Source organism: Ovis aries, chromosome 10 (genome assembly GCF_016772045.2).
Source record: "Ovis aries strain OAR_USU_Benz2616 breed Rambouillet chromosome 10, ARS-UI_Ramb_v3.0, whole genome shotgun sequence".
Taxonomy (NCBI): Eukaryota; Metazoa; Chordata; class Mammalia; order Artiodactyla; family Bovidae; genus Ovis; species Ovis aries.
In genome coordinates, this window is record NC_056063.1 from 2,489,252 (window position 1) to 2,516,405 (window position 27,154).

Here is a 27,154-nt window from a genome sequence, read left to right on the forward strand (position 1 = left end):
TTTTAAATTAACTGCTCTAACATTTATGTTATTTCATCTGTGTAAGGATTTGTGAAGCACATTATTAGACTGTGAGCTCCTCCAGGAAGCGCTGTTTGGTTTTTGGTGGCTGCCTCTGCCACCCTTGAGCGGGCTCCCAGCTCTCAGCAGGTGCTCAGTCTGTGGAGAAAGCGTCCTCCGGGGCGTCCTGGCGCTGCGGTCCTCTCCTGCTTAGCGGCACTTCAAGTACAGATCCCAGAGGAACTACTTTTCCCAGTGGTCGTCACACCGGGGCCTCCCGAGACGTGCGGAAACGCCGAGCAGATGATTTCGCATCCAAGTTCTGCTTAAGTGGCTGAGCTGGGCGGGTCCCGCCTGCCTCCCAGGTCAGCCGGAACCCATTCTCCAAATTCCGAACACACCCAGACTAGTCACTTCCCGGTACGCTTCCCACATTTCCAAAGCCGGCCCCACCCAGTGCCCTTCAACTTGGGCCGCCTGGGCCCCCAGTGGCTCAAGCGGCGCAGAGAACCGCGGAGTCGCCAATCACGCTTCTTCTTGCCCGGATGGGGCGGTGCCCAGGGTGCGTCACTCCGAGCGCAGCTCCGGATTGGCTGGGCCCGAACTCGACGGCGGCCCCGGATTGGCTGGGCCCGGGTGCTCGTCGGCGGCGGGACTTTTCGGATGTGTCGCCGGCGGCCGGGAGGTAGCGGTTGAACTGATCCGGGCAGGCGCTGTCGGCGGGACTGGGGACGCGCGCGCCGCGGACTCCGGGCTCCCGCCCGTGGCTTGCAGAGCTGCGGCCTTCTCCTCCCTCGCCTTCCCGGGGCCGCGGAAGCATGGACCGGCACCGGCCGCGGCTGCGTGCCCTGGCGCAGCGCTCGGCCGTCGGGGCCGCCTACCCCGCCTCCTCCCCGGGCCACAGCCGCCGGGACAGCGAGGCGCCGCGCAGGAAGGGCCTGCAGCGCCCTCCGCCGACCCGCGGCCCCGCGGCGCCTGCGGAGAAGCGCCCCAAGTTTGTAAGTTGGGCCTTGGTCCGGGCGGGCTGCGACCCGGTCATGGGTCTCTCGGTTTTCCTCAGCTCCGGCCTGGCCGACAGCGTGGGCGGGTTCCCTGGGCGGAGCGGTGAGCTACGCTTTGTTCTAGATCGTCAGAGTTGCCGTCTCCTCACGGGTTATGACGGCAGGCCCAGTTCTATTTGGATCCTTTGACAAACACCTGATCACTGCCCCAACTTCCTAAGGCTGTCGTGAGAAGCAGCTTCAAACGTATAAGTCGTGATGTCTCTCGTGCACTTTGCATTTTTAAGTTAAACGTTTCCTTTTTCCCGTAGCATCTGAGAGTATGAGATATATCGAAGTGATCTCTAGGTGATAGGATTGCTTTTTCTGCTTCATATTTTAATTCCCAAGAAGTTTTTAAAAGTAGATTCAGTTCAGTTCAGTCGCTCAGTCGTGTCCGACTCTTTGCGACCCCGTAAATTGCAGCACGCCAGGCCTCCCTGTCCATCACCAACTCCCGGAGTTCACTCAGACTCAGGTCCATCGAGTCGGTGATGCCATCCAACCATCTCATCCTCTGTCTTCCCCTTTTCCTCCTGCCCCCAGTCCCTCCCAGCATCAGAGTCTTTTCCAATGAGTCAACTCTTTGTAACTTTACAAATTGAAACGGCTTGTTTTAAAACTTGGCGGGTCATGAAGTCACCGCTAAAGAATGTTTTGTTTAGTTTGGAAAGAAGTCTGAGTATTTGAAACCTGCTATTCCAGTTGCTTCTCTTATTCACGTTGGCGCCTTGTAAATCTTTGTATTGGCACTAACTAGTGAAAGAACAGACACAGAAGATTTTGTTGTCTGTAAGTAAATCACAAGCAAATTACATAGAGGGTTGATACATTTGGAGTGAGACAGAACTGAAAATTTAATACCCCTCCATTTTACTTAGGAATACGGAAAGACATTTTAGTCATAGGCGAAATTTTAGAGTACAGGTTGTTCCTTCTGTAAACAAATGAAAGTTGTTAGAAATATGAGTCAAGATACACAAATTAAGGGATGAAGGCTTGTGGAAGAGGAGTGAGTAGCTACATATAACAGTCAAAATTGATCCATGAAGAAAAGAGCAGAGCCTGAGATGTATCAGAATACTGAAAATGAGGGACAACATGGATTAATGATGCAAAAGTAAGTATCAAGATGACCATTAGTTCAGTTCAGTTCAGTTGCTCAGTTGTGTCCGACTCTTTGCGACCCCATGAATCGCAGCAAGCCAGGCCTCCTTGTCCATCACCAACTCCCGGAGTTCACTCAGACTCACGTCCATTGAGTTGGTGATGTCATCCAGCCATCTCATCCTCTGTCACCCCCTTTTCCTCCTGCCCCCAATCCCTCCCAGCATCAGAGTCTTTTCCAATGAGTCAGCTCTTCGCATGAGGTGGCCAAAGTATAGCCATAGGAATGGTGAAATTTTACAAAGGGGATCAACTATGTTGTTGATTGTTATCTTGACAGGGCTGAGGAATAAATAAGATAGAGTTAGATTGGCAGTAAAAGATTCTACCCCATATGGGAAGAATCCACTGGGCAATGACTTTTCTTCTTTTCACTTTCTGAGTTAATGTCATCATTCCAGTTTGTCTCTGACTCCTGTGCTCCAGAATATATAAGGTGTAATTTTCTGTGACTCCTTCCAGCAAGGATATCATGAAAATAGAACCTAAAATAATATTTATTAATAGATTTAGTTTCCTTGAAGGATATATCAGGTGATGTGAATTCTAGGTTCTGTGCTGTTTCTCACTTCTTAGATATGTTGTAAAGATGAAAAAATGTCTAAAAGACACACTTTTAAGCCCTCAGTCTAATAAATACATTTAAAATACTATGTGTGTTTTTAGATTGGTTGAAGTCTGATTTAAATCATGACTTTAATTTAGAAGTAATTTGGATTCTTTATAGTCTCATAAATTAATTTAGATTCTTGCTTACATGATAATTTCTTGGTATTTTCCATTTCACTAATTCTGTCATCAGCTGTGTCTAATCTATTTAACTTATTCTGAATATTTGAGTTATCAATTATCTTTTATTTCTATAAGGTCCATTTGCTTTCTTTTTCAAATCTGCCTCGTTACTGTATTCTTTATATTGCTGTTTCTTATTCCTTTGTTCCTTTAGACACTGCTTACTTTACTCTTTTTCTTCTATATTTGGCATTTATGGTATGTGCACCTTTGGACTGTGTACACTGACTTGCACCCGTGGTAGAGTGGTCTCTCCCTCTGTGCTTGTTAAATTTTGTATTGAAAATTTCAGTGCTTAATCTTAACCTGTCTTCTAGGAGGCCTGACTTGGAAGAGTTTTCTTTGGGCGTGATCTGAGTCTATTTCTACCAGGAGCCTGAAAGTGCTATCTCTCTGTTGGATTGGACTCTTAGAGGGCCTGGAGTTCCAGGGTCAACTCTAACTCTCTAGCCTAGGCTCAGTATCCCAGTATCAAGGTTACCTTCTGAACAGGCGTTCCCAGCCCCGCCTGCTTCTCCTGTTCTCAATCCCACTTCAGTGACACTTGCTAATCAGTTGGAGGGTGATTTTGGACACCACCCCTTCCTCATGAGATCTCAGCAGTGCCCCAAATAGTGATTGTTCTGTCGTTCAGTCTGCTGTACTGCTGGACCTCAAGTCCATTTTTGGCTTTCTCTTGATTTGGAATGAAATGATGCTAGCTAGTCTGAAGCTCTCCAGGTCACATAGTCATTAGGTCACCTGGTTGCTTTTGACTGTAACAAGTCATGCAGGTTGGTGATAATGTGCGTGACTGGTGTTTGCAAGCCACAGAGCTGCAGGCTTGTGTGGAACTGCGGGTAAACTGGCCACTAGCTCCTTAGTGTAAGAAGGTGGGAGCTCTGTTCCCCACTGAATTTCTGTTGTACTTTGAACCTAGATAAAGCAGACGAATCCTTGTTTTTTGCTACTTGTATAGTTGTGGGCCTCTAGTTAGTTTTGAATTGTGTATAAACGTCTGTAGCATAGACTTTCTCCCCATAGATATGTGTAAATAGTAGAGATTTGTCTGTTGTAAATGTAGGATAGTTTGGCTGCACAATAAATCACTTCCTTTGGGCTGCTTGTGAACTCACCCACTTGGTTTCAGCAGGGGATGTGGCAAGCAGCTTGTATGTGTGTGTGTGTGTGTGTGTGTGTGTGTGTGTGTGTGTGTGTGAAGGTCCTGGGGATAGTTACCAGGGACAGGGTGCCACCAGTGGAGGCTGGAAGGACAAGGCAGGAGCCTGGGTGAAGACTTCATGAAGGTGAAGAGAATCCAGTAGGATCATTAAACTGGTACTTGCCCTACCTCACACTATTCGTACCTGAACCCAAGTTCTATTACCGTTCTAGAACAAGACAAAATGGTTTCCTACCCTTATGGCAGAAAGTAAAGAGGAACTAAAAAGCCTCTTGATGAAAGTGAAAGAGGAGAGTGAAAAAGTTGGCTTAAAGCTCAACATTCAGAAAACGACGATCATGGCGTCCAGTCCCATTACCTCATGGGAAATAGATGGGAAACGGTGGAAACAGTGTCAGACTTTATTTTTTTGGGCTCCAGAATCACTGCAGATGGTGACTGCAGCCATGAAATTAAAAGACGCTTACTCCTTGGAAGAAAAGTTATGACCAACCTAGATAGCATATTCAAAAGCAGAGACATTACTTTGCCAACAAAGGTCCGTTTAGTCAAGGCTATGGTTTTCCAGTGGTCATGTATGGATGTGAGAGTTGGACTGTGAAGAAAACTGAGCGCTGAAGAATTGATGCTTTTGAACTGTGGTGTTGGAGAAGACTCCTGAGAGTCCCTTGGACTGCAAGGAGATCCAACCAGTCCATTCTGAAGGAGATCAGCCCTGGGATTTCTTTGGAAGGAATGATGCTGAAGCTGAAACTCCAGTACTTTGGCCACCTCATGTGAAGAGTTGACTCATTGGAAAAGAGTCTGATGCTGGGAGGGATTGGAGGCAGGAGGAGAAGGGGACGACAGAGGATGAGATGGCTGGATGGCATCACGGACTTGATGGACGTGAGTCTGAGTGAACTCCGGGAGTTGGTGGTGGACAGGGAGGCCTGGTGTGCTGCGATTCATGGGGTCGCAAAGAGCTGGACACGACTGAGCGACTGAGCTGAACTGAACTCATTGTGAAAATTCTTCAGTGACACTAGGCGTTTAATTCTTACCTCCCACTACTAGAAATGCACAGTAGAGACGGGGACGCCCCCAGATCCAGATGGCTTCAGGCAGTCTCCATCTCTAGTATGTGGGTCCGTCCTTTGAAAGGGAGCCTGTAAATTCTGTGATCCAAGCTGGCAAAGTAGCTCAGTTTTTTCAGTTAGGATATCCTCTAAGAGTTCTCACAGACTTCAGTGTAAATTTCACATCTCATCTTACGGTTTCCATTTATAGATTGTTATTATATTATCTAGTTCTGTCATTACAGTATCCTCAGTTTTGATATGAGAGGTTTTTCACCAGATCCATTAACATCTGTATGTCTACTGTGGTTGATCATTGTTAGTAATAACAGTTAACTTTAATGAGCCAAGCACTGTTTTAGGTGTGTCATAGATTTCAGCTCCTGTAATCTGTTTAACAACCCAATGAGGTAGGTACTATGAATTAGCCTTGTTTGCTAGAGGGGGAAACTGAGGTACAGAGGTTAGACTGCCTCTGGTTGCATTGTTGCCTGGGGGTGAGGCTGGCTCCAGAGGACACATCCTGAGTCCCTGTCCTGTGTTATTCTCCCATGCTAGTGGGAGTTTTACTCATTTACTGCTGCGTTTTTCAGAGAAGGCAATGGCAGCCCACTCCAGTACTCTTGCCTGGCAAATCCCATGGATGGAGGAGCCTGGTGGGCTGCAGTCCATGGGGTTGCTAGGAGTCGGACACGACTGAGCGACTTCACTTTCACTTTTCACTTTCATGCATTGGAGAAGGAAATGGCAAGCCACTCCAGTGTTCTTGCCTGGAGAATCCCAGGGACGGAGGAGCCTGATGGGCTGCCATCTGTGGGGTCGCACAGAGTCGGACACGACTGAAGCGACTTAGCAGCAGCAGTAGCAGCTGAGTTTTTCATTCAGGAACCATTAACACTAGTTAGTAATGTCTTTAAGCAATATAGATTTAGTGATTTCCTGATTGTAAGCATGTTGTGAGGTGGGAAGAGGTGTTAGGTTGGAGGACTTTTGCTATTGTACTGGGAACTTGAGAACTGAAATTGGGGTGGGCTTGGTGAGAATCCTGTCTGCTCACCTCATTTCCTTGGGCTTCTTTGGAGGCAGCAGTGGTTGGCTGAATAATGACCCCCCCACCCCCCGCCCCCGCAAAGATTCAGCTCAATTCTGTCCTTCAGTTGTATTCAACTCTTTGTGACCCCATCGACTGCAGCACGCCAGGCCTCCCTGTCCATCACCAACTCCCAGAGCTTACTCAAACTCGTGTTCATCGAGTCAGTGATGCCATCCAACTGTCTCATCCTCTGTCGTCCCCTTCTCTTCCTGCCTTCAGTCTTTCCCAGCATGGTCCTTTCCAGTGAGTCAGCTCTTCACATCAGGTGGCCAAAGTATTGGAGCTTCAGCTTTAGCATCAGTCCTTCCAATGAATATTCAGGACTGATTTCCTTTAGGATGGACTGGTTTGAGCTCCTCTGTCCAAGGGACTCTCAAGGGTCTTTTCCAACACCACAGTTCAAAAGCATCACATCTTAATTTCTGGAGCCTGGTTACCTTATGACAAAAAAGGACATTGCAGGCATAATTAAGTTGAAAAAATGGAGATATTATTCTGGGTCATCTGGGTGGACCCTACATGCAAGCACACTTACTTAGGAGAGGAGGTAGAGGGAGCTTTGACTACAGCGAGGAAGAAGTGAGGTGACTGCAAGGGAGATGCGGTGGCACGCTACAGAATGCTGCAGCGGCAGAGGCTGGGGGAGGCGGGGCTGTTCCCACAGAGCGCGGATCAGCCCTCCTGACACCTTGATTTTAGCCCGGTTGAAAACATTTCTGTTGTTTTAAGCCATCAGGTTGTGGTATTAATAACTTGTTACTGCCGCCACAGGAAACTATCAGCAGGTATAGTTATGAGGATGACCACGCTGAAAGTTTTGGTTTCACAGCTTGTAAGTGTATGTTTCACGAGAACCATCAGATCATTTAAATCTCTTCCTGTGGTATTGTTTAGTTTAGATTTGTGGTCTGAGTGAAAAGAAGATAACCACAGTTTGGTTTCCTAGAAAGACTAGAACCTTCATTCATCTTGCTGTGCTGTATCTTTCTCATAAAGCGACTATGATAATGATACAGGCGATTTCTGTGTGCTTGTTTTGAATTAATTTCTTCATTGAGTCCTCAGAAAAGTGATGGTTTCAGTTGTCCTAGATTTGCACTATCAAGAATTGGAGATTGTGTTCTTAGCTGAAGGCTTTACGTATCTGAATTTTATTCATATCAAAACTCCACCTAACCCAGCAGGCACAGAAACCTATTTAAAGTAAAATCACTTTATTCAGCTCAGTCTTCTAAGTAGAGTTGTCTTTCGGTATCCATGGGGGATTGGCTCCAGGACCCTCCTTGGATGCTAAAATCCATGGATGCTCAAGTCCCCTGCATAACCTATGCACAGTGTGTTAGTCACTTAGTTGTGTCTGACTCTTTGAGACCCCATGGATTATCCTGTGGCAAATTCAAGTTTTGGTTTTTGGAACTTTCTGAAGCTTTTTTTTCCCAAATATTTTTGATCTGTGGTTGGTTGACTACTTGGATTCAGAACCTGCAGATAACAGAAGTTGAATGTAAATTGCTCTGAATCATCTCAGACTTTCTTTTCTTTCTATCCTTCTAATAGAAAAAAATAAGTTTACTTTCGTTTGTCAATATGACTAATTAAAAGAAACAAAATATATCCAGTGGTTTTGGGGGAGTATATTAGCTGCTGAAAACATATGATAGATGGTACATACACTTCTGGATCATGTGGCTCTTTGTGAGTAAGGAGGGGTGGGAGCAGGGATGATTGTTTTAGATTTAGAGAAAGGCTTAATTGCTTTTTTCAAAGACTCATGTCTTTAATTATGAAGCAGGCAAACTGACATACATTTATTGCACCGTGAAACCTTGCATCTCATCTAGTCTGTCTTGCAGCAATTGCTTCTGAACAGATGTTACCTGAAACACCTTTGTGCAGTTGGTAGAATGCTAAAATTTGTCATGCTTTTATTATTGTTGTCTTAAATTAACTCTGCTTTATAGCATAACTTTATTGCTGTGTCCTAGAATCTTTATATATTTATTGCCTTATAAATTGGATTTAAAATTGGCTTTTTATATGGAATGTAAATTAACATGTGTATAACTTGTTTATGCTTACGGAATAATACAAGGCAAAACTGCTTTGTGTAACACTAATGCAGTTGTCTTTAACTCAGCACATAGTATACTGTCTCTAAACTTGGAATGAAATGAATGCTACAGAATATGCTTACCATCACACTCTGCTTGTTTATCCCAGAAACTAATTTGACTTTTAGATCTATAAAATATAGATTAAGCATAACCTTTTACTTCATGGCATATTAAGGATCAAAGCATGAGCTTTCTTTGAACAGGATCTACAAAGGTAACTCTCTCTCACCCTGTGGTAGCAGCAGGGTGGCATTGAAACACCTTAGCGCTGAGAGTAATTTTCGCAAATAGCAAATCACATAATGATTATTAACTTAGGGGAGAATTTAAGAGTTTCAGTGAGTTAAGTTTTGATGCTGGAATATTCAGAGTACTGTCTAATGAAAACTACTTGGAAATGCTTGCCGTAGATTTTGTTCCTCAAATGATCCACTGCCATCCTTTCTCACAAATTTTCTGTAGAAGAGACATTATGAATACTATTTCGGGGCAGTGACTTGGATCCCTTTTAGGGCTTGGGTTCCAGCTGAGTCACTTATTAGCTGTGTGAACTCAGGTGAGTTGTTTCACCTCACCCTGTGCCCGTTTCCTCATGTGTGAAAGGAAGCTGTTGGGAAGATTAGAAATTAAATGTGATGGGTTGATAACGGTCCCTGTAACAGCGTTTAGCCTCTATCTAAATATTTACCATTTATAGTTTTGTTGTTGTCATCATTGGTAGTAATAGTAGTAGTGATAGTACACTTTTTATGTAGGCTTTAGGGCATTGGGAACATTACAATGCATATTTGAATAACTTTCTTATATTGGGAAATCTTAATTGGGCCATACTTTTTCTCATGATGAGATGGAAGCATTCTTTTCCCTAGTTTTACCCTGACGTGTCAGCTGACATGCACAGTGGTGGAGGCTTCTGATTCTTATGACTAAAAGGTCAGAGCAAGTTTCTGAATCCTTGGGAGGGGAATGTTTTTATTTGTAAAATGAGTTTCATGCAACTATGAAACTTGAGTACCAATGAAACTTACAAAAAGGAACTTGCAAAGGAAACAACCTCAAATTTAGGAAAAAAATTCTTGTGACACTCCATTGTGAAGTGAATGGTAGTAAAAATAAATGTTACTTATATATGTATACATAAAAAGTTAAGTATAAATCTTTATGCTTTTGGCTCTTTTACAAAACAGATTTACGTATAAAATCCAAAACAAAACTATAAAAAACCAATAAAGTTTAAATTGGTAACACTGATTTAATGTAATTGATGATTTTTGTTGAAATTGCATCCTCATTATTAGATTTAATAGTGGAAAGATGTGTGTGGTTTGCCGCGTTCCTTTTGTCGCCTTGGCTCTTGGGGCAGAAGTGGGATTCCAGAGCTGAGGAGGCTCAGCACAGACCAGTACATCCAAAGGTCCAGCCCTGCGTGCTGGGTGGAGTCCTGTCACCGAACACCTCCGTCCTTCTCATGAGGCCTGGACTTGAGGCTCTGAAGTGAACAGCCTCACTGGCTCTTCTGGCTGAAGTAGTGAACTCTTGTAATGTGTTTATGATAAAAAAAGAGCCGTATGTAATTTTTTTTAAGTAAATTATATGAAACTGTTGAAAAAGAGCAGAAAGAATTAGAGCCAAGGCCACCAGTCCCTGTATTCATTTTCTCTTGAAATGTAACTTTCTGTAGCTGTAGGTTTATTGCTCCTTGAATAGTGTCATTTTGAAATTGTAGCAGCCTCTTGGAGCTGAATCTTTGCTAAGTGCAGGAGTTGGTGAAGCCTGTGCGATATGCGGCCTGTGTTGCTTGGCCTGCTGACACCATGGTGGTGCGTATAAACGCAGGCGTGTTCACCAAAAGTGCCTGAGGGAATGTGGTGTAGAGAGGGCCTCCCTGATGGCTCAGCTGGCAAAGAATCCGCCTGCAATGCGGGAGACTTGGGTTCAGCCCTGGGCTGGGAAGATCCCCTGGAGAAGGGAACAGCTACCCATTCCAGCATTCTGGCCTGGAGAATCCCATGGACTGTAGCAGCTTTCACTTTCCGATCGTCCAGGACGTGCTTGGTGGTGATGGTTTAGTCACTGAGTTGTGTCCGACTCTTGTGACCCCGGGGACTGTAGCCCGCCAGACTCCTCTGTCCCTGGGATCTCCTAGATGAGAATATTGGAGTGGGTTGCCATTTCCTTCTCCACCAGAATGTGCTTGCTTTATTTCTAATGTTTAATATAATCTTGAAAAAATAGAAAGTTTTAAAATTCTGATAGAATTGGAGAGTCTGTAGAAGGGCCCTGCAGACCTCAGTTTGAGGAACTTGGAGATGACTTAAGAAGTTAGGAGAGGTCCCCAAACAAGCAAAGGATTTGTCCCTTTCTTTAGTGTTTCATTTTGTGATGAACTAAAACTTCATGGGAAATAGATGGGGAAAGAGTAGAAACAGTGTCAGACTTTATTTTTTTGGGCTCCAAAATCACTGCAGATGGTGACTGCAGCCATGAAATTAAAAGACGCTTACTCCTTGGAAGAAAAGTTATGACCAACCTAGATAGTATATTCAAAAGCGGAGACATTACTTTGCCGACTAAGGTCCGTCTAGTCAAGGCTATGTGGTCATGTATGGATGTGAGAGTTGGACTGTGAAGAAGGCTGAGCGGATATGACTGAGCAACTGAACTGAACTGAACTGAAAAGTGATTAGTAAGTATTTACCAGTAGCAGACTAGAAGTGATTAGTATTTATCAGTTCAGTTCAGTTCAGTCGCTCAGTTGTGTCCGACTCTTTGCGACCCCATGAATTGCAGCACGCCAGGCCTCCCTGTCCATCACCAACTCCCGGAGTTCACTCAGACTCACGTCCATCGAGTCCGTGATGCCATCCAGCCATCTCATCCTCGGTCGTCCCCTTCTTCTCTTGCCCCCAATCCCTCCCAGCGTCAGATTTTTTTCCAATGAGTCAACTCTTCTCATGAGGTGGCCGAAGTACTGGAGTTTCAGCTTCAGCATCATTCCTTCCAAAGAAATCCCAGGGTTGATCTCCTTCAGAATGGACTGGTTGGATCTCCTTGCAGTCCGAGGGACTCTCAAGAGTCTTCTCCAACACCACAGTTCAAAAGCATCAATTCTTCAGCGCTCAGCCTTCTTCACAGTCCGACTCTCACATCCATACCTGACCACAGGAAAAACCATAGCCTTGACTAGACGGACCTTAGTCGGCAAAGTAATGTCTCTGCTTTTGAATATGCTATCTAGGTTGGTCATAACTTTTCTTCCAAGGAGTAAGCGTCTTTTAATTTCATGGCTGCAGTCACCACCTGCAGTGATTCTGGAGCCCCCCAAAATAAAGTCTGATACCGTTTCCCCATCTATTTGCCATGAAGTGATGGGACCAGATGCCATGATCTTCGTTTTCTGAATGTTGAGCTTTAGGCCAACTTTTCCGCTCTCCTCTTTCACTTTCGTCAAGATTGCAACCCCATGGACTGTAGCCTATCAGGCTCTTTAGTTCATGGAATTTTCCAGGCAAGAGTACTGGAGTGGGTTGCCATTTCCTTCTCCAAGGATTGTATATAATGTGCTTCAAAACAGTCTACCTGTAAATGGTTTTCTGAGGGTCAGCATTTCCCTTGCAGTCTTTAAAAAATACACTTTATCTTACAAAAGTGGTACAGAACACCATGTACTGCTCACCAGTAAGCTTCAGAAGTGAAACATCATAAATCCTACTGAAATGTTCATTTCTTCCCCTTCTGTCTGTATCTCCTTATTATCTTTGCTTTTCATTTCTTTGAAATAAGGGCTTATGTGATTTAAACTTTTTTTCCATTTTAATTTTTTTTGGTGAGGGGTTTCCAATTTATATATATCTCTTTTTCCCTAAAAATAGACCCATGAATGGAATTAGTACCCAATAACTTTCTAATCTCTCCACCATTGAGCATCATAGCCCATCTTAAATACCTGAAAAGGAAGAGGCGCTATGATTTAATGTATGAAACATCTCCTCAGGGCATCCTGTGTGCTACGGGCCTTGGGATATTCCCAGGTAGCTGTGGTCTGTGTCAGACCTTCAAGGAAAAGATAGTAAGTAACCTGTCCAAAATTCATCAAAGAAATTATTGCTAATTCTAAGCCATTATAGATGTTGAAAAGTATATGCTTTTTTTGGAGATGAGGTGTAGAATTTCTTAAAACTCGCAGGAAGATATTGATATGTGGATTGATCTAATTGTAAGATACATAATGTTACCTTTATTTTTCCAATTTATTGTGAGGTATCTTTCCAGGATGTGGGGGACTTTTTCGTGTGGTCACTGCATTTTGCTGAGGCAGGCTGTTTATTTGGGTGTCATAAAAATGAAACTTTGTTAACATTCAGTTTTTAACCAGGATTTGCAAATTGGTGACATTAATTATGGATTGTACTGTGGTATTAAACTGTTGCTGTTTACCAAAACTTTGGATGGAATGCAATTCAAGTGACAATTACAATTTATTTCTAATGAAAAATTTGACAGCCTGAGAAATGAACATGAAAAATAGAATGCGCATAATCTGTATTCAGAAATCCAATGTGACGGTTTCATTTCTTTATAAAAAGTGAGAGTTTCCATTAAAAGTATGTTTTCACTGCACTCACCTCTCTTCTGAGGGTATTGTTTTGCTCTTACTGATGTCTCGAGCTTGTTTCCAGTTGCTATGTGCATATGTTTGTAAGCTTTTGGAAGTCATTTTCTCTCTTAGTGCTGCCTGATACAGGCTTAAGCTTACAATGTGAACACTTGGTTAATTGAAAATCTATGCAAAACTGTTCTTGTAATCTTATACCGCCTGATTCACTAATCTATTCATGATTAATTTACATTTAAGTGTTATCGATATACCTTTAATGTCTATTTTCTTTTCTCTAAAAGATTGCAGTGGGGGTGCGTGAGGGCATGTAAGTGTGTGCTTAGTTGCTCGATTGTGTCTGACAATCCTGGTGGGATTATAGCCCACTAGGCCCCTCTGTCCATGGGATTTTCCGGGCAAGAGTTCTAGAGCGGATTGCCATTTCCTACATGAGAGGATCTTCTTGACCAGGGATCGAATCCATGTCCCCTTTGCAGGTGGATTCTTTACCACTGACACCACCTGGGAGGGCATGCAGAGACTACTTGAAACAGATCTGGGTCATTGGAGGACCGAGCCTGCTGACTCAGGTTCTCCAGGGGCCTGTGTTAGAGAGGCTTGGGTTAGAGAGACTTGGGTGAATTAGCTTCTGTGCCTCGGTTAACTTGTCTGTAAAATGGAATAGATAGTCATAGTATTGTGAGGATTAGTCGAGGTGATGCATGTTATTATGATAGCTTGAGCACAAAACTAGCAGTTAATACATGACAGCTGTTATTACAGCTCTTTCTGGAATTGCCATGGGATTAGGGCCCAATAAACTAGTTGAAAGTTAAAAATATCCTAAGTCAAAAGTGCATGGACTATGCTTAACCTGCTGAGCATCATAGCTTAGCTTAGGCTACTTCGTGCTTGGAACATTACGTTGGCTTATAGTCAAGCAAACTCATCTAGCAGAAAGCCTGTTCTGTGATGAAGTGTTGAATGTATCTTGTCACAGATTGAACACTGTTCTGAAGGTGGTAGACAGGCTGGTCGTCCGGTCCGGAGTGGTTGCGCCCCCCGTGACCATGTGGGTGACGGGGCTGCAGCCGTCTGCCTGCCCAGCATTGGGAGAGGACCCTGCACCTGTCGCTAGCCTAGGAAGGGCCAGAATTTAACATCTGGAGTACAGTGTGTAGTGAGTAAGTATAGGTTTTGCGTCATTGTAAAGTCACCCCTTTCTAGGTGGGAGACTATAGTTGTATTATTTTGAGTCTTTCCCAGACCCCAGAGTGGGGGAGATTTCCGCCTCTGCAGTGTCGGACATCCTGAAGGGCAGGTGACCAGATCTCAGTTACTGACGGCGTCTTGACCTTTCTCCGCTGCTCACCTCCCTCCACCCTTCTTCTCCCGTTCCTGGTGTCCAGGGACCCGACCTCAATTCCAGTGGGGACACGTAAAGAGCTTGGTCCCTGGATGCATTCCGCTCCTTTCTGTTCCATCAAGACCTTCATCTTCTGCCCTTGCCGCTCTTTCTTTCTCTGTCAGCCTCCTGCTTGACGGCATTTGCTCCACACCCTACAGAAGTAACCCAGGACTCTTTTTGAACTAGGATGCCTTCACATTCCTTGCCTCTTCAAACCTGATATAACATGGAGTATCAATAAATAAAAGAGCACTGGCCTCCATGTCCACTTGCTTCCTGTCTCCAGGCCTGGAGCGACCTGACAGGCTTCTCAGTGACGGACCCATGCTCTGTGGCCTGGGGGAGACCCCACCAGCCCTGCAGACTGCAGCCTTAGACATCGGGACTCTGTGGAACTACTGATTGGCAGGGCCTTCAGCCTGTCGGTCACAGTCATCATCACTGGCACCGCTCTCTGGTGGACTGCACTCCTTTAATTGCTTACTACAGTGCTTTGAAGCAGGACTCTCACGACTCTGGTGTTACGCTTGATGGGACGGAGGCCAGGAGAGTGGTGTGGGCCATCCCGAGGCGTGGCCGGGGGCGGAGCCTGTGGGGGGCGCGCAGCCAGGCGGGCCAGGGCCCGGGCTTTGAGCCAGCTTTCTGGCTGCTGCTGTTGCTTAGTTGCCCAGTTGTGTCTGATTCTTTTTCGACCCCATGGATTGAGGTTTTTCCAGGCAAGAATACTGGTGTGGGTTGCCATTTCCTTTCTCCAGGGGATCTTCCTGACCCAGGGATTGAACCCACATCTCCTGCCTATGTCTCCTGCATTGCAAGCCTGTATCAGCGGGATTTGACTGCTGAGCCACTGGAAGGCCCCACTTTCTGGTTACATCCTTTTTTACTTCTCTCAGTGTTTATGCTGAGACTATATTCACTCTTTTTACCTTCTCTATGGGTCTGATTCCTTTTTGTTGTTAACAGTTTTTTAAATTGAAAAAGTAATATATGAACCTCTTAAAAAGCCCAACAGTGTAAGAGTTCAGAGTGAAATTCACTGACTCCGTTACATCCCAGTTGAAATTTTCCCCACACGGAAACAGTGATGACTTTCATCATTTTCACTTGGATGCTTTACTGATACTCTGTGTGTGTGCGTAGCTCCCACTTGGAGCTGCCCTGGCACAGCATTCGCTGAAACTGCCGTAGAGAATGTTTCTCCTGCCTCTCCACACTCAGCCTTGACACCTTCTTCAGAGAGAAGATAAAGGCCATATTGCTTGAACCGGCTTAATTTCCTGCTGTTGCACCAACAATCTGTATCTGCAACTCTTTCTCCTTTCTCTTCCAGTATCTGTAGAAGTGTCAGGTTAACCCTTTTGCCCCTGATCTTGATCCAGTTCCATTGCAAGAGGTTGTTTCACTCTTCACAGGTCCCGTCTGATTGAAATGCTCAGGTATCTTCTACCCTGAAAGAAAAAGCAGGAGCAAAACCAAACACCCTCCCTCTCCCAACTTTCTCGTGACCAGACACCTCTCTATACCGTGCTCTGTTTCCTTCCCTTATAGCCAAATTCTGTGAATTCGTTGTTTTCATTTATTCTGTAAATGTTTGAAGGGCACAGTTGGGTACAGTTTGGTCCCTGACTTCAGGAGGCTTGCGCTCAGTCTGGCATGGAGATGGTGGGCAGTATTACCAGGGAGCCCATGTTGTGTCGTGTTTAAGAACTCATACTCTGAAGTTAACCTGGGTTTAAGTCCTGGCTCTGAAGTTGGTAGTTCTGTGACCTTGGGAAATTACTTTTGTTACTGTTGTTTATTTATTCATCTATGAGGTGGGAACAGTAGGACCTGTATTATAGTTAGACATGATGTTTCAAGTTATATTGAGGGTTAACACATAAGTACTAAACAGCTCTCAGCTCATTGGTCCTGTCATGATGGCATTAGCCAAGGGTAGAGAGCGCTCGTAAAGGGGGCATTCAGACACCTCCCACAGGCTTCTCAACTTGTGCTTCTGTCTTTCCACTAAAATTTGGCAGGTCAGCAACTGCCAACCCAGTGGCTGGTCTTCATCTTCAGTTCAGTTCAGTTCAGTTGCTCAGTAGTGTTTGACCCTTTGCGACCCCATGGACTCCAGCACGCTAGGCCTCCCTGTCCTTCACCAACTCGCAGAGTCTACCCCAACTCATGTCCATGGAGTCAGTGATGCCATCCAACCATCTCATCCTCTGTCGTCCCCTTCTCCTGCCTTCAGTCTTTCCCAGCATCAGGGTCTTTACAAATGAGTCAGTTCCTTGCATCAGGTGGCCAAAGTATTGGAGCTTCATCTTATTAGACTTCAGAGTATGAGCACTGACCCATCATTTCTTCAAATCTTTGCTCTAGCATGTTCTTCTCTTCTAATGTTTGCCTATCTATCTTCCTACCCTCTTGGTGTTCCAAGTACTCTCTCTCTGATCTTTTACTCTTTTTGACTTGAGATTTCCTTCCAGCATGGATTCATTCATTTCACTAGCTACCTAGTGATACGGGAGGCTACCTGTGTCAGTGCTGTTCAGTACAGCTTTCGGTGATGGTGGAGCTTTCTGTTCTGCTGTGTCCAGTTTAATATTCACTAGTCATATGTGGCTAATGCTATTAGAGGGCTGATTTTTAATTTGATTTAGTTGGAATTGACTTTTGAAATAGCCATATGTGACTAATGGCTAATGCCATACTTTGACCCACATTCAGGGACTGCCTGTGGCCTCAGAGTCTTTATTTGTAGGTCAGACTGCCTTCCAGTGATGTGACAGTTTGTTCCTACTGGATAACTTGCACATCTTGTTCAGGCAGAGATGATACACTTTCACAGCCTCTGAAGCTGCTCTCAGCGATGGGTTTTTGAGTGAAATGCCATCAATGATAACTGAAACAGGCTTGGGATCACATCTGTTAGAATGGCTGTCATCAAGGAAAGAGAGAGCAAGTGTTGGTGAGGATGGGGAAGAAAGGGAACCCTTGTGCACTGTTGCAGGGAATGTAAGCTGGTTCAGCCTCTAAGGAAAACAGTATGGAGGTTTTTCAGAAGTTAAAAATAGGACTATTATATGACTCATCAATCCCAGCTGTGGGTATATATCTAAAATACATGAAAACTGAACCTCCAAAAGGTACCTGTGATGCTTGCCTGGTGGTCTAGATTGGTCAAGAATCTGCTTGCCAATGCAGGGGACATGGAGTCAGTCCCTGACCTGGGAAGGTTCTACATGCCGCGGAACAGCTGAGCCCGGGGCCACAACTACTGCACCCTTGCTCTCAAGCTTGCGAACTACAGCTAATAAACCTGTGTGCCTAGAACCCAGGCTCCCCAAGAGAAGCCCATTGGAGTGAGAAATCCATGCGCTGCAACTAGAGAGTAGCCCCCACTTGCCTCAATTAGTGAAAAACCCGAATGGAGCAACAAAACCTAGCGCAGCCAAAAAAAAACCTGTCTGGATTCCTATGCTTATTGCAGCATTATTTACAGGAGCCAAGATCTGGAAGCAACCTCAGTGCCCATCCACGGGTGAACGGATAAAGAAGATATGGTACGCACTGAATATATACAGTGGAATTAAATTCATCCGGTAGAAAGACATGCTGCTGTTTGTGACAACATGGTTGGACCTTGAGGGCATTATGCTAAGTGAGAAAAGCCTGAGGGAGAAAGACAAATGCTGTATGATATTACCTATATGTAGAATCTGAAAAACAGAGTAGGGGAATGTGTTAAAGGAGATCAACTTTGGAGAGATGAATTAAAGGATATAAACTTATAATTAGAAGATAGGTTCTGGAAATCTAATGTACAGCACGGTGATTATAGTCAACAATGGTGTATCATAAAATCAGAGTTGCTCAGAGATTAGATCTTAATGTTCTCAGCATTAAAAAGATGATAATTATGTGATGTGATAAAAGTGTTAGCTAAAGCTACTGTGGCAGTCATATTGCAAAATATAAATGTATCAGTCAACAGGTTGTATACCTTAAAGTTACACAATATTATATGTAATGGTCCCATCACTTCATGGGAAATAGATGGGGAAACAGTGGAAATAGTGTCAGACTTTATTTTTGGGGGCTCCAGAATCACTGCAGATGGTGACTGCAGCCATGAAATTAAAAGACGCTTACTCCTTGGAAGCAAAGTTATGACCAACCTAGATAGCATATTCAAAAGCAGAGACATTACTTTGCCAACAAAGGTCTGTCTAGTCAAGGCTATGGTTTTTCCTGTGGTCATGGATGGATGTGAGAGTTGGACTGTGAAGAAAGCTGAGCATCAAAGAATTGATGCTTTTGAACTGTGGTGTTGGAGAAGACTTGAGAGTCCCTTGGACTGCAAGGAGATCCAACCAATCCATTCTGAAGGCGATCAGCCCTGGGATTTCTTTGGAGGGAATGATGCTGAAGCTGAAACTCCAGTACTTTGGCTACCTCATGCAAAGAGTTGACTCATTGGAAAAGACTCTGATGCTGGGAGGGATTGGGGGCTGGAGGAGAAGGGGACGACAGAGGATGAGATGGCTGGACGGCATCACGGACTCGATGGACGTGAGTCTGAGTGAACTCCGGGAGTTGGTGATGGACAGGGAGGCCTGGCGTGCTGAGATTCATGGGATCGCAGAGTCAGACACAACTGAGCGACTGAACTGAACTGGATATAAAAAAAAGCAGGTACAGTAGATTTATCTTCATATCCTCACAGGAGCGACAGTAATCAGTCATTTGCTCTAGGTTATTATGATCACTGGGGGACTTCCGTGCCTGTGGCTGTCAGCTGGTGACTCCCCCATAACCCTTGCTGACTTGTTAGTGTGCTTGAATGGTGCGGTAATCAATATAAAACTATGTGCTTTCAGAAGTCCTTTACAAATATACTTGGGTTATTACTAGAGAGTCATTACTAAAGTCTCCTTGGCTTTGTTGGAGGATTGCCAATGCAGTTTAGGCTGCAATTGCTTGATCTTACAGCTTGACTATAGAAGTTGTGTTCAAAACCCAAATTGTGACATAGAATGTTATGTGTTGGAATGTGGCTGTGTCATAATGTAACACAGTGTACATTTGATACAGTATTGGAGTGCTCTGTATCTAATCTCATTCATGAATTTCTGTCTCCAAATATCCCAAATTTCTTTGGATAAGAAGTGCAATGAAGAATATTAAGGTGAGGAACCCATGTGTTTGAGCACGTGTAGCACTGGAAGGATAGTTACTTATATTATTTTTTGAATAGTGGAAAAGGGAAATAAGTGACCTAGGTTATTTATTTTTTCCTCTGAAACCTATTGAATTGTAAACTCCTTTGAGGGCAGATGCTATGTTTTATAGGTATTTATATACCAGACCGGACATGATGTCTTTCTAGCTTGCGTTCATGCTGAGTCACTTCAGTCATGTCCGACTGTTTGCGACCCTGTGGACCATGGCCCGCCAGGCTCCTCTGTCCACGGGATTCTCCAGGCAAGAGTACTGGAGAGGCCGCCGCGTCCTCCTTCAGGAGGTCTTCTGAGCCTGCATCTCTTAGATCTCCAGCTTTGGCAGGCAGGTTCTTCACCACTAGCACTATGTGGGAAGCCCCTTGCTATCTTAGATGCTCAGTGGTGACATCTTGCTTGGCTAGCATTTCTAAAAGAAGTGTCAAGTGTAACCACATTTTATATATAGTACTGGACTGTATGTAAGAGCTGGAATTGTGCTCTTTTTCTCCCTTCTTGAGACGTCAAATTTGTAAATAGGCAATAATCTTTTTGACTCATTTTAAGTAACAAACCAATTTAGAAGTAGTAATAAAAAGTAGTAATCAAATTATGCAAGGAAACTTAGTGGTGATTTAAAATGTTATTTTAAAAAGTTGAAACTTATCAATAATTTAAAAGAAATTTTCTTTACTTAGACTTGTGTGTGTATGTATTTTAATGATATTTTGAAATGTGGATATTTTTGTGGCTTACGTTTAGTCTTATTTGGAAGCACATGGTACATAAGACATGTACTAAACTGTAAATTCTATGAATAACAAAAATATTTATTACATTTCTATTTTCACTTAAGCAGCTTTAAAAAATAAAAGGGAAACTCCCTAGCAAAACATATATTTTTGCATATATATGTTATAAACATAAAATTGAGTCAATTTTCAGAAATTACAATCCTCCCAGCTTCTTATATTCACTCACCTCAACTTTCAAGATAAAACTTTTTAGTCAGTATTATGACACTTAATAACTGTCCAGTTGGAATTATGCTTGTCTTTCTTGCTAAGATTTTATCTTCAATTTCTTTGCCTCATAAACAACTCAGAAACTGCTTTATTTCTGTGGGTCTTCCTCCCTAGTTTTGGGACGGCGAAGACTGAGGGAAGGGAAAGGGAGAGCTCTGAGCCTGGGTTTGGGTCTCATTGACCAAGACTCCGTTCTCAGACTGGCCACTCTGGTAGATCACTCTTGTGACAGTTTCCTGATCAGTGAGATGGGGATTCGCTGGTGGCTCAGTGGTGAAAGAATCTGCCTGCAATGCAGCAGACACAGGTTCGATCCCTTGATTGGGAAGATCCTATGGGGTAGGAAATGGCAACCCACTCCAATTTTCTTGCCTGGGAAATCCCATGGACAGAGGAGCCTGGTGGGCTACAGTCCATGGGGTCGCAAAGAATCAGACACCTTAAACCAAGGTGAGATAATGGCTAATTTGTAAGATTGTTGGGTGTGTTAGTAGTTACAGTAAGGCTCAGTAAGTGTTGCTAGGAATGGTGATGTGCGGTAGGCTTTATCATATGGCCTTCATTTTGCAGTCTTGGTTTCTGTCTCAGTGAAGGCCTCTTTTCGGCTTAAAGGCACATACACGATCTAGTTTAGGCTTAGAAAGAGCAATTGTAAAGAGGCACGGGCCTGTCCCTGGGATCAAGAACAGCTAGTTTAGCTGTTCCTCTCTTGGACTGGAGCTGAGAGCTGAAAGCTGGCAGCTTCCCTTTGCTGGGATCACGCTGTCCCCTGTTGCCTCCTAAGAGGCATCTGCTCCACTCTTGTGTGTCTGCATTGTGTTGCTTCTACTGCTTTGGTTTTCACACAGCTAATCCCAGAGGCTCACAGTCCTAGGTGTATGTGACGCTCTCAGTCCTGATTTTCATATCTGAATCTCAAGTCCGGATTTCTGGGAGAGTGAGGGTTTGATTGGCTTTGCTTGAGCTCTGCTTACTCAGCTGTGGCAGGGCTGGCTTTCAAAGAACAGGAGGACTGCCAGTCCCCCCTCTGATACAGAGAAAGGGTTGCGTGCTTGAGACATATAAACCACCAGATGCCTGCTTTAGCTGCACCTGTGGGACTTTGCAGATTCCTTGATGCTAGGCACCGAAAGACAGTTCGTAATAGTTTGCCCACTTTAGTGGTTTCTAGCAATGGTTATTTACTAGAGTCACCAGGAGGAGCTCAAGTACTTATGACAGGCCCTATCTTTGGGTATTTTGATTCAGTTACTTTGGGGTATTACTCAGGCATTTGTATTAGGCAAAGAAAACAAAAACTCTAAACCATTAGCTTAATATCGTCCCCGCACTGTGATATAAAGATAAGGGAAACAAGTTTCCTGACATATTTAAGAAAAGAGAAAAAAGATATACACATGATCTGCCAGATAGTGATTGTAAATGAAAGAGCCATGGACGACAAGGTGGAGCCACCAGTTCTTGACGATACTGACGGTTCACCCCCCCCCCCCCCCGTAAATGTGCATGTGCATTACCCACTCAGTCTGTTTGCTTCCCTCACATCTTATTCTCCCCTGAAGCTGTCAGTGTCCTGAGGCCCAGGCAGCAGGCTGCCTTTAGGGATGGTGCTGAGAAACTGCTGCTGATTGGAATTCTCAGCCCCAAAGAAAAATGACAGCATGTGAGAGACGCTGGCAGCTGAAAGGAGGGTGGTTTAATACCATTAACACTCAGCTAAACCTAAGAAACCTGTATGCAGGTCAAGAAGCAACAGTTAGAACCAGACATGGAACAGTGGACTGGTGCCACATTGGGAAAGGAGTGTGTCAAGGCTGTGTATTGTCACCCTGCTTATTTAACTTCTATGCAGAGGACATCATGAGAAATGCTGGACTGGAAGAAACACAAGCTGGAATCAAGATTGCCGGGAGAAATATCAATAACCTCAGATATGCAGATGACACCACCCTTATGGCAGAAAGCAAAGAGGAACTGAAGAGCCTCTTGAGGAGGGTGAAAAAACTGGCTTAAAACTCAACATTCAGAAGATGAAGATCATGGCATCCGGTCCCATCACTTCATGGCAAATAGATGGGGAAACAATGGAAGCAGTGACAGATTTTATTTTCCTGGGCTCCAAAATCACTGCGATGGTGACTGCACTCATGAAATTAAAAGACACTTGCTCCTTGGAAGAAAAGCTATGACCAACCTAGACAGCATGTTAAAAAGCAGAGACATCACTTTGCCAACAGACGTCCATCTAGTCAAAGCTATGGTTTTTCCATAGTCATGTATGGATGTGAGAGTTGGACTATAAAGAAAGCTGAGCATCAAAGAATTGATGCTTTTGAACTGTGGTGTTGGAGAAGACTCCTGAGAGTTCCTTGGACTGCAAGGAGATCCAACTAGTCCGTCCTAAAGGAAATCAGTCCTGAATATTCATTGGAAGGACTGATGCTGATGTTGAAGGTTCAGTCCTTGCCCACCTGATGTGAAGAGCTGATTCGTTGGAAAGGAGGAGAAAGGGACGACAGAGGATGAGGTGGTTGGATGTCTTCATCGACTCAGTGGACATGAGTCTGAGCTAGCTGCAGGAAGTGGTGAAGGCCAGGGAAGCCTGGCATGCTGCAGTCCATGGGTCACAAGTAGGTGGATACACCTGAGGCACTGAACAACAACAGAAGCAGAGTTGCTGATAACGTGGAGTCAACTGTCACTTACTGTTTATGTTGATACTTTTAGCATGTTGTGAGACTTACGCATTTGTAACTGTTGCATTAGGAGAACGAAGGCCCTTATCCTCTAGATGACCTGGTTGGGATCTGCCACTCTTCCTCTTCTCCGATTTGATTCCTGTCACTGCAGCTGCGCTGGCTCTCTCCTTTGAACTCTAGATGGGCTGTCTCCTAATCGGCTTTGTTCCAGCTGCTCTTTTATCTGAAGTACTTTCCCCGCTTGTCTACATAGCTACCTCCTTAGTCCACTTCCAGTCTGCTCAGATGCTGCTTTCTCAGTCAGTCTTATGCTCACTCCAGTTCCTCCTTTTAAGACTGCATCCTACAAACCTTCCCACTCTACTTTCCGGGCCTGCCTTCCTTTGAAGAACTTTTCATTTTTAGCAGAGCTCTCATCACCTTTTAACATCTTCTGTAGCTTACTGTGTTTGTTGTCTGTTTCCCCAGTGGAAGGTGAGCTTCTCTAGGACAGAAATCTTTGTTTTACTGATGGATTTCTTGCCAGTAACGTAGTAATATTTAATAAATATTTGTTGATTGAATGAATGTTTTAGGAATCTCATTCTGTAAGGGTAAATTTTGCCCTACCACTTTTCCCTAAATCATGGCTAAAACTTATTTCTGCTTTAGTTTTAGATCATTATTAAATATTTGCATGTTAATTAGCAAGTATTTACGCAAATTTAATTAGTATATAATTAGCAAATATAATTAGCATACAGTAGAGACACTGCCTTTTCTCCCTGTCAGCGTTAAGCACTTCTGTTATGGTGCTTGTCCCACTGTCTTGCATTTGGTTATTCACTCACTGATCCTTTGGTTGTAAACTTGTAAGGGCAGGGATTGGGTCCTCTTTATATTTACTGTAGTGTCTTGGACATGTTGGGAGCCTAATTGTATTGTGTAGTAGCGAAAAAAAAAGGATTACGGGACTAGATTGAAAAATCATGTCTTATTTCTTATACTTTGTTATCTTGTCTTTATTTGCATTAAGAAGTTATCAAGTGAGTGGTATTTACCTTAGCTTTCTCAAGATGGCATGGGATCATTTACATTTACAATAAGGAACAAAGATAGATTTCTTTTATTTCTGACATTAATAAGTGTCATAAAGTAGAAAAATAAAGCTAAGTCAATATATTATTGTTGCCACAGAAATTGAATTTATGTCAAAAGGATTTGTGCTTGTGATGTAGTGATTCATATATTTTTCTTGAAATTAAGTCTCTAGCAGGTGACAGCATCAATAATTCACAAAACCAAGGAGCCTTTTGAGATAGGTTAATTTATATACGTGGATTAGAAAACAAATGAATAATGTGCTTAATGTATTCTGACATATTTGAAAATATGCACCAAGAAACTCAGCCTATTAAAAAGGCTGTTCACAGTATTTATTAGATTTTTATCCTTCTTTTGCTGTCTCATACATAACGTTTTTATTCAAAAAGGAACTAATCTATATTTTCTGCTTGGTGTGAGAAGTATTATCCATAGTATTTAAAAACCTTTTCTCATTAAAAAATAAATATGCTCATTCTAGACAACTGAGGAAATACAGAAAAAAATATAAAAATAAAAAAGTGCCAAATCCCACAATTCAGATAGATAAAATTAACAGTGGTTCCTGTCTGATTTTTTCCCATAAGTGTATATATTAACAAAGTTAGAATTATATTGCAAATGCAATTTTACTTCAACTTTGTTTCATGTAACATTACATTATAAGCATTTTCCCTATGGCAGAACTGTAATCTATTTACTCTTTCCCATATTCTGAGTTTTAGGTTGATTGCAATTCTGGTTATCTAAAATAACACTGTAGTGATATATATATATGTTTGTATGTAAGAATACTTGATTGTATTTCTTATTCTCTCTGTAGATTCTAGAAATAGAATTACTAGGTTAAAGAATAACTACTAGTAGAATTCTTAGTTTGAACATTGGATTTATTTGACCAAAATTGTTCTCTAAGGTTTAACCAAATTTATTTTCTTTATGGTGATGCTAGAAGTAAACAAATAAAATCCTTCTCAAATAATAGATGCACTGATGCTTGGTACATATGAGCCTCAGGAATATCCAGTCTAAGTTTGTGTCTTGTGCGTGACATCTAAGAGATGAGGCAGGCTCAGAAATAACCTAGTAGTTGGATAAGCTTCAGGCTGATCTTGGAATCTCTGGGACCATTTAAAATCTTCCTACAGCCAATACCCAGCCTTCTTCAGGTGATGTAAAAGGTTTTTGGTTCTCATGACCTGGAACACGACCTACTTGTAAAGGGGCTCAGGGGTTTGAATTGTCTTTTCCTGGACCCATTAGAGAAGAGTTTCTGATCGGGTAGTTTAGGTGAAAGAAATTGGAACAGCTGGAGAGAATATCTTAAAATAGATATGAAACCTGTGTTCCTAGGATTAGTCATTAGGTTTTCCCTTTGAAGGAAGAGGAACACTAGAATTCTGCTAGAATAAAACATAACTTGTAAGGTGTTCAGCCCCTGTGATGTGTAATCCAGGTGAGAGTGCCAAGCAGCGATTTGAGAATTGCTTTTTCTGGAGAGGTAGTTGTTTTCTCGCAGTTATGTGGCAGACTTTTGATCCTTTTGAAAACCTTGTGCCCTCTTAGAAATGAATCTTTTCTTTTCACATGTGTAAATGGTTGAATGATGCCTCCTCCTGAAAGATGGTCTTTTACAAAGAAGAAGTTATGGAGAAGGCAGGTCTGGCTTCCTAGAGGGTAGGAGTGCTGAAGCCATAGATAATGGACAGTAGACAGGTGTTTATTGTCCTGAAATAGGCAGAATTACAGTTTGGAGTAAAGGAACAGATGCAGGTGTGGGTGAGCTTTTTCTGCTTCTCACCTGTTCTAACATCGCCCCGCTCACTTTCTTCTACCTCGAACTACAAAAGTGGCCACGTGAACAGTGAGGTGGCTGGAAAATGCTCCACTTTGTAGTACCATGGCGCCAGCTCCGCTCTTGTCCTCAGGGCTGGGGAAGTTTCAGGGTTATTTTTGAACCCTGCTGAGATATTGGAGCCCTTGAAGAACGATATTTTCTAGGTGTATCGTGTGGTTCCTGGGAGATGACCCTTAGGTTTATCCACAGGTGTCTAGTGTCACAGTTGCTAGTGGTAGCGTTTTGCATTTTTATACTCTATCATTAGCATTGATATCAAAATAAAGACAGGTGTGTGTGTGGACCAGAAATGTTACTAGGTTAAAATACATATTCATTACTGCTTTACTGGAAGGGAATGATCTGGACTTTAAAAAAAAATTTTGAGCAGATTGTGATTAAGAGAGGGTTGAGTCGGGCCCTTTGCCCTCAAGGTGTAACTTTGTTGGGTTGGTCAGAACCTGTCACCCATTTTATCAAGCAAATAGTGTCATGTTGTGGTTTGATGTAATAAACAATCTTTGATTCTTAGGTACTAAATATATGCTTATGAGACTGAATTCTTACCTTAGAGATTAAGCATTTGAATAAACAATGCAATTGGCAATTAATCCTGCACCCAGAGATTGTTCAGTTTTCTTAAATCAGTGCTAATGGGTGCCTTCAGGGACTGTCCCCAACTACTGACTCCCTGTCTCTCACTTCTCTGAAATCATTTGCTGCTTCTCTGCACCCTTCTGTTCATTTGTTTTAAATGGGCCATGGGACAGGTGTTGGTCTGCATGCCGCCCTGGGGATGTTTAATGCAGATGGTGGTGGAGTGGGGTCCTGGGCTCACTGCAGCAGTGTTCTCTTGGGTCCCAAAGTGTGCA

At 43.4% G+C, this 27,154-nt stretch overlaps 1 protein-coding gene across 4 annotated transcripts in view; it reads left to right on the plus strand.

The window, feature by feature from the left end:
• The first annotated feature begins 654 nt into the window (after nucleotides 1–654).
• Nucleotides 655–27,154, plus strand: part of DIAPH3 (diaphanous related formin 3) — a 571,588-nt gene continuing 545,088 nt past the window's right edge. For all 4 annotated transcript variants that reach the window (XM_060394025.1, XM_060394029.1, XM_060394026.1 and 1 more), the window contains exon 1: nucleotides 655–998. In XM_060394025.1, coding sequence (XP_060250008.1) covers nucleotides 819–998 — 180 coding nt within the window. In that variant the 5' untranslated portion in view covers nucleotides 655–818. The remainder of the gene's footprint in view (nucleotides 999–27,154) is intronic.